Source organism: Alexandromys fortis, unplaced genomic scaffold (genome assembly GCF_014885135.2).
Source record: "Alexandromys fortis isolate MF-2015 unplaced genomic scaffold, M_Fortis_MF-2015_v1.1 scaffold_14, whole genome shotgun sequence".
NCBI classification, from domain to species: domain Eukaryota; kingdom Metazoa; phylum Chordata; class Mammalia; order Rodentia; family Cricetidae; genus Alexandromys; species Alexandromys fortis.
In genome coordinates this window covers 13,057,615-13,065,434 of record NW_026067910.1, presented here as the reverse complement: position 1 = coordinate 13,065,434, position 7,820 = coordinate 13,057,615, and the positions used below count along the sequence as shown (strand labels likewise).

The following is a 7,820-nucleotide window of genomic DNA, read 5'->3' as shown; positions in this document are numbered from 1 at the left end:
GAGAGAGAGAGAGAGAGAGAGAGAGAGAGAGAATACGACTACACCTTTTCCATTTCTGTCCCTTTCCTTACCCAGTCAGGCTCTCCCTCCTGTTGGATCTGCGTTCAGGGCAGGGTTTTTCCTAAGTCAGTTCTGTCTAGCGTGCTTCTTTAATTCCCTAAGTGCTTTAAAAAGCCAATTGAATTGACAACCAGTGGTCACATCACACCACCTGACATATTGGGGCGTCCCCTCACGTAACTCTTCTCCCCCAACTGTAATCTAAGCCCCATAGGATTTGGTTTGGTTTTTCTTTGTATTCATCAGGCTTTTGTGCCAGTGTTCCCAAATTCTGGATAAAAACAACTTACATAAGGAAATCTTTATTTTTTTTTTTTCCCTCAGGGTGTCAGAGGCTCATCCATCGTGGTTGGGGCGGGCGGTGGAGCCGAGCATCCTCGTGGACGGGAAGCACAGAAAAGGCCGCCCTAGCTTTGTTTCTGACTCTGTGATAAAACGCCTTGAGAACAGACAACAGAGGGGAGAAAGGGTTTGTTTCAGCGCACAGTGCAGGTCACAGTGCCTAGAGAAGCAGTCACATCACCTCTGCACGTCTAGAGTCAAGAGAAACGAGCACCGGGTGAGTGTGTGCCCGGTTGCCGCTCTGCCGGCTTTGTGCTTTTCAGGCTGGGTCTTCCTGCATCCTCCAGACAGTCCCTCGCAGATGTCCCTCCAGGCCTACCCGATCTACATCACCTGTCCCCTCATTGATACTTTTCTCAGGTGACTCTAGATTGTGTCACCTTGACCATTAAAGGCACCTTGACCATCACAGTGAGACACAGTACAAGGGGCACAGCCCCCAGTGTCAGCAACAAAAGAGTAACTAATGCAGTTACGGACCTGAACAGTGTTTCTTGGGTGCGTTTGGAGCCTCAGGATTAGGTCTTACAGTACTCATTAGTGGCACTGTAAAGCCTTTGCCTTTGGAGAACTTATAATCACTAAGAAAATGAATGAGTCCTTGAGAGTGTGAAATATTTTTTAATAAGCTATTTTGTAGATATTGCCTTGAGCAAATTTCTTTGCAGACAACATAGTAATAATGGCGGTTGTAACTCCATGGCCCACTTTAAATAGCTGCTACACAAGCAAGGAGACTGAAGTCAGCAGGAGAGTGCCATGTGGTTCCTTCCGGTCTACACTGCCTTGCTTCTCTAGGGACAATACACAATCGGCACAGTGATAATCCACTAGCACCCTTTGCCCATCAGAAGTTGCATTAAACTCCTGAGGCTTACTTACATCACTGAACACCACTGTGTCTCTTTACAAGGGATCCTGTTTCCTGGGCTCCTATTCTAATAGGAATGATCTCCTTTTATTGATAAATCTTGATGTAAGTGATAGGTGCTGCCAGAACATAGTCCAAGAATGGAGTTGTGTCAGGGGACTCCTGAGTGCTCGGGAGAAAACTGCAAGAAGACTCTTGTGACCTCGGCTTCTTCAAAACCTAGAATTGTTCTTGGATGTGTTTTCCTGCTCCTCCCAGGTTGCTTAGGAGAGAATTTACTCCAGCTGTTGTTATTCATATGCCTGTATGTTCATAGCAGCATTGTTTGTCATAGCCAGAACCTGGAAACAACCTTAATACCCTTCGACCAAAGAATGGATAAGGAAACGGTGGTCACTATGGAGTACTACACAGCAGAAAAAAATGACATCTTGAATTTTGCAGGCAAATGGATGGAGCTAGTAAACATCATTTTGAATGAGGTAACCCAGACACAGAAAGACAAATATCACATGTACTCACTCATAGGTAGTTTTTAAAGAAAACCAGCCTACAAACCACAATCCCAGAGAACCTAGACAACAATGAGGACACTAAGAGAGACTTACATGGATCTAATCTACATGGAAAGTAGAAAAAGACAAGCTCTCTTGAGTAAATTGGGAGCATGGGGAGCTTGGGAGAAGGTTGAAGGGGAGGGGAGAGGCAGGGAGGGAAGCAGAGAAAAATGTAGAGCTCAATAAAAATCAACAAAAAAATAAAATAAAAAAGAAAGAGAAAGAAAGAAAAGCACAGTTTTGCTACATCCAACTTGCCCTAGTGATTGTACACTTCACTCAGGTGACTCTTCTTAACCCTCAGAGTATAAATTGTCTGATCACTGAATAAAGTTGGCCACGGCATGAGGCTTTAGCCTGCCTAGTTTTTCGGCCAGTTTCTCCCAGGTTCACACTGCCAACTAGAGCGGAAAACAAGGAGCTACTTAAGATCACTGGAGTCCTGTTGGATTATGTCCAGACAGGTTTTATAATTTGAAGAGCCACCTTCACAGGCATGTTGACTGTGATGACTTCAGATTGAAAACACTCTGGGGGGCACACTGAGGAGTTCCTACTGGCGTGATCTATCGGGAGAAAGCAGATAGGGACAATAATAGAAATAGGAATGGGGTCTTCAACACAAGAACTTAGCATAGCAAGGCAGCATGGTGAGTGTTGGCATCTGAAGCTTGGGCTTTTATTTTATAGAAATCCAAACAGTGATAAAGTACTCACCGGCCCTCAGTTGCTGGAGATCACTTGGGGCTTCGGGCCTGCTGTGCTCCATCACTACACCATACCCCAACGTTCAAAGTCCACTGTGGAGCTGACTATAATACTGGGTTCTGTTCACGGAATCTACTCTATACCAACATTTATGTGTGTGTGTGGGGGGGGGGGATGCTTCAGTACTTGAGGTATTAAGAGGTTGTGATCCTAGCCCATTTTCTGCCTCCGCCAAAGTCTCCTGGTATATCTGCCACTCATTTCCGCCTTCATAGTTGTACCCAGTGCTTCTGTTAAATGGTGGTGGATATATGACCTGTAAGTGGAGCTCCTTAGAGCTAGCACTTCAGGCCAATCAGACCCTGAACTTCTAAGTTCAAGGTTTGCAGGCAATATCCAACCTCTTCCTCCTCAGGCCCTTATGCTCTTAGCATCGAACTACCATGCAGTTGAAAGTGGACAAGGGTTGCTTTATCACCGACCATGCAAAGTCCAAGCCCTAGCTATCCAAAGAAATAAGATGGTCCACCGGGGGAGGAAGTAAGGAGGGTGGGGAGGAGCCGGAGGGGGGCGGGGAGGGGCCCGGACGGGATAGGGAGGAGCCGAAGGGAGGGGAGGAGCCGAAGGGACAGGATCTGCTGCGGGCCACCGTTCAGGTGAATTTCAACATGGCTTCGGCCTCCTCCGCACACGGAGTCAGCTTGTTGCGTTTTCTGCGGCTGGTGGGGCAGCTTAAGGTGAGCGAGCGGGCGCGGCCTGGCCGGGATGCGGCGGTTCGGGCTCAGGTTCCGTCCCCCCGCAGCCTCCCCTCTCTCAACCCCGCAGTGCGCGGCCTGGGTGTGCTGGGAAGGAGCTGGCGGGGACCAAGCTGAAGGCCGAGGCGGGACCCAAAACCTGTGCAAGCTCCGGGCCGGGCGCCGCCCATTCTGGTCCCGGCGCCCATTACCCGTGCAGCCGAGCCCTGCAGTGAGCAGTGGAGACCTTCCCCTGTCGCAGTGACTTCCGGAAGCGATCGTGTCTGTAACACAGTGTCAGCGTGTATCAGCCCTAGCCTGTCAGAGCTTGGGCAGAGTCCCCTATGTTCCCAGATCACCGGTTCCCTGAAACTGTGACTACTATCGTGATTTTTTTTAGAAGCATGGAACTCCCAGGGAAAGTGCAGACTCGCATGATCACATCATGTTCCAAATAAAAGTCTTGACCATGGCAGAAATTCCTGTATTCCTTCTGTGTCAGATCTGGGCAGTCTGTCACGTGTTTATGTACAAAACATGCTACTGTTTTCTTCTGTGAAATGGGTTTTGGGATAGCAAAAATCTACTACTCTTGTAGTTAGGAAAAATAACAAAGCAAAGCCCCGTTTTTTTCCTAATTAAGAAGTACTTGTTTTGAGCAGAGGTTGGTAGTACAGCTGGCTGCCTGGAACTCGGGTCTCCACCTATTGAGTGCTGGGATCCCAGGTTTGCAGCACCAGGCTTACCACCAGTTTTGCCTTTCTTTCGAAATCTTTGTATTGTCCCGTCGTTACACTTCAGTAGCGCAGTGATGACTATTGAACTTTAGTATACTGTGAATTGCATTTTGCTCACTCACTAGTTTGATTGATTTCAGATGTATGGATCACTATGGTTAGTTTAAATAAAGCATTTTTTTTGTTTTGTTTTTGTTTTTCTAGACACGGTTTCTCAATGTAGCTTTGAAGCCTGTCTTGGCACTTGCTCTGTAGACCAGACTGGCCTCGAACTCATAGATAACCGCCTGCCTCTGCCTCCCAAGTATTGGAATTAAAGGTGTTCGCCACCACCATCGGCCTTATATAAATAAAAATAGGTTTGAAACCATGACTTGGTTGACTCTGTGGTCATCCCCTGACATTTTCTTGAAGAGCATCTATTGGTCGTGTGGTCGTTTCTAGTAGTGGTATTTGTTTAATTCTTTATCTTCTTTATTAGAGAGTCCCACGGACGGGCTGGGTATACAGGAATGTGGAAAAGCCAGAGAGTGTGTCAGATCACATGTACCGGATGGCGGTTATGGCTATGGTGACCAGAGATGACCTCCTTAACAAGGATCGGTAAGTTATGTGACAGTCTCTGGACTCTGTGAGGATTGCTTCAGTTACAAACTACAGTAGGTTTTCTGTTGTTAGAGCATGCGCATTGGTGTCAGTGGAAATAAGTAAGAAAGTAGGGCCTTGAAGGTGAGTCTGTGTAAAATTGTGTCTTTGCATTCATATTTATTTTGCTTTTGGACTAGCTGCTTTTATGAATAGTGGTAGCCATTTGTGAGGCCATGCTATTGAGGTTGTTTTAAACGAGGCACCCCTTTAAAATGCTTGGGGACCACAGGGCAAGAGTTTACATAGAAGACAGCAAATGAATTGCCCAGGCTTGCTGTGGCTTCAGTGAAAATCACAGAATAAGGTAGGGGAGGGAATTAGCCAGTTATTCTAACAGTGGGGAGCTCTCCTGCTGTTGCATGATCTCCGTGGATGGGATGGCCACTGAGCTGCGTTCTTTCTAAAGAGTTGGCACAAGTCGAGAAGTTGTAGAGGGCTACACACAGAGGAGCCACAATCAAAGTCCTGGTGGGGAGAAAGCAAAGTACTTTGGAGACACAGAAAACAGTCAAGCTGGCTACAGCAAAGTGATCCTGGGGAGTCCTGTTGCTCTACAGATGGTATTTCCAGAATGTAGAGGAGTTTTGGCATTAAAAAAAAAAAAGCCCCAAACAAAATGAAGTCAGTTTGAGATGAACTCAGTCTGAAGTTTGAACTGGACTAGAAAGAAACTGGAGGCTTCAAGGTCTTTGTTGACTGTGCCCTTCCCCTCCTGGGACACCTACTTCATTGCTTGCCTCTGTCATTCTGATGGTTATTGTCATAGACTAATAAGGGTAGCCATGTGTTAAATGACTAGTATGGAGCAAGAACATGGTTAATGAAATATGATTTTTGTATCTCCTTTATGAAGTATTCTTTCATACTCTTTCTCTGATGCTAGGCATCCAACTCAGGGCCTGATGATTGGTAGACTAGTATTCTACAAGCTGTATCTCCCTGTTATCCATTTTATATGATAAAATGAAGGACAGCAAAAGGGAGCATTTAAGTTAAGTACATAATCGGGTAAACTTCCTGTAGCTAGTAAGGTTGGTAGCCACATTTAAAGCCCTATCTGTTCGATTTCACCCATCACCCTATATATAGATCCTTTTGGCATTAGGACATTGGAGGAAATACTCAATTCTAAATTTTTGTAAAATGTCTCCTGGCTTTGTGGTTTGAAATTAGGAACTTCTTAAAGTGAGAATTATGAAATCAACCATTTAAAAAATTCAGTCTGCTCTATACTCTCAAGTGTTGTGTTAAATATTCAAAAGTAATTTGATTCAGAACTAATGTGGGCTGGTAGAATATAATTACTTTAGAAAATATTGTATTAAATTAGGCTATGAGTGGGGAAGAAAGAAAAAACACATTAAGTTTAAAAATAGTATAGGAAAGAAACTTGTAGTGGATGTAATTTTGTGTAATTATTCAACGTTTCTTACCTGATCAGATGTATACGCCTAGCCCTGGTTCACGATATGGCAGAATGCATCGTTGGGGACATAGCACCAGCAGATAACATCCCCAAAGAAGAAAAGCATAGGCGAGAAGAGGTTGGTGCTGATCTGCAAAAAAACATGAGGAAAACCCTTCGCTGAAGTGAAGAGAATTCACTAGCCCTGTTGGAAAACGGGGAAGGTCGGAGAAGATGTTCTTAGAGTTTGAGGGCCAAGGTGTTGCCATGGAACTCATCCTATGATAGACAGCTAGCTGAGTCTGTACACACTGTGGTACTTAACAGCTTAGGATTGGTGGCTATAGTGAGAGGAGGTCTTCAAGAGAGCCTTGAGGTGTTACTCGTACCGTCTGTTTTCAGACTTCTCTAAGCAAGGACTTCTTGGCCAGCAAATTGATTTTAGCTGATTCTCAGCATTGATTTCTATAAGAACATGGCAACACCCCTGCTCTCGCCTGGTTTGACACAGGAACAAATAGTCATGGTGGCTTCAATTCTTGCTGGCTTGGCTTTCGTTAGGGTAGTACCAGCCGCTGGGGGTTAAGTCTGTTTGCGGAAATTACCCCCCCCACACACACACCCTTAAACTATTCGAAGAGAGATTCTCAAAATCACAAATATATTTAGTATTATAATTACTATTTAGTAAATTTTAAGTTAGTCCTTTAGAGGCTAGAAATTTAAAAAGTGAAAGAAAGCATTGGCATTCATGGAAATAAATGGCATGGATGAGATATTAAATGAAGGTCAGTGGTGAGCACAGGGCTGAAAAAAAACTTTGTTGAGGCAGAGACAGAAAAACCCATGAAGAAGTCTCCCCTTTATCTCTTCCTCCCCGTTTCTCGCTCTTTCGTCCTTTGAAACTGAAGGAGTGGATTTCAGCACCACCATTACTGCAAATGACTTCTTGGAAGCCTTTAAGATTGGTTCTAAGTTATTTAGTGAGGACGCCTTTAGTGATGTGGTTTAATAGTGAAGGTAGGGTTAAGTAACTGTTTTCCGAGCTGATGGAGAGTAGAGCTAAGTAGCCAATAGGGCGTTTGCTCATGTAGAAGCAAGAAGAGTTGATAAAGAAGTGGGGCTAATTTAGGTTCCAACCCACCCTAAAATATGGGCACCTTGGTGGTCGTATAAGGCCCATCCCTCTTCTTCTGGAAAAGGAGCTATGGACTGCTTCCCGCCACCCGGCTTCCCGGCTAGTTTTCACCTGAAATAATTACACGGAAACTGTATTCATTTAAACACTGCCTGGCCCATTATTTCTAGCCTCATATTGGCTAACTCTCACATTTTAATTAACCCATTTCTAATAATCTGTATGTCATCACGAGGTCGTGGCTTACCAGGAAGATTCTAACCTATGTCCATCTTGGGCTGGAGCTTCATGGCGTCTGCCACACTGCCTTCTACCCAGCATCCTGTTCTGTCTACTCCACCTACCTAATTTTCTGTCCTATCAAAAGGCCAAGGCAGTTTCCTTATTCAACCAATGAAATTAACAAAAAACAGAAGACCCACAGGTCCAAAATGTAGCTTGTTTATCATGATGGAAGGAAATATTTCTCCATGTAGGTCTAGACTGTTGTGAAAAAGAATTATTAGGTTGCTTGACAGAATGCACACAGAACGAAAGCAAGCTGCTGTAATCTCAGCTGTTGAGGAATCGGTACTTTAGCCAGAAAATAACGGGTAATGAAGTGTCACCTGGGTGAAGAG

General features: G+C 44.8%; 1 protein-coding gene across 2 annotated transcripts in view; it reads left to right on the top strand.

Moving 5' to 3' along the window:
* The first annotated feature begins 3,145 nt into the window (after positions 1–3,145).
* The window catches only part of Hddc2 (HD domain containing 2), a 47,156-nt gene continuing 42,481 nt past the window's right edge, over positions 3,146–7,820 (top strand). For both annotated transcript variants that reach the window (XM_050138098.1, XM_050138097.1), the window contains exons 1-3: positions 3,146–3,275; positions 4,491–4,612; positions 6,099–6,201. In XM_050138098.1, coding sequence (XP_049994055.1) covers positions 3,207–3,275; positions 4,491–4,612; positions 6,099–6,201 — 294 coding nt within the window. In that variant the 5' untranslated portion in view covers positions 3,146–3,206. The remainder of the gene's footprint in view (positions 3,276–4,490; positions 4,613–6,098; positions 6,202–7,820) is intronic.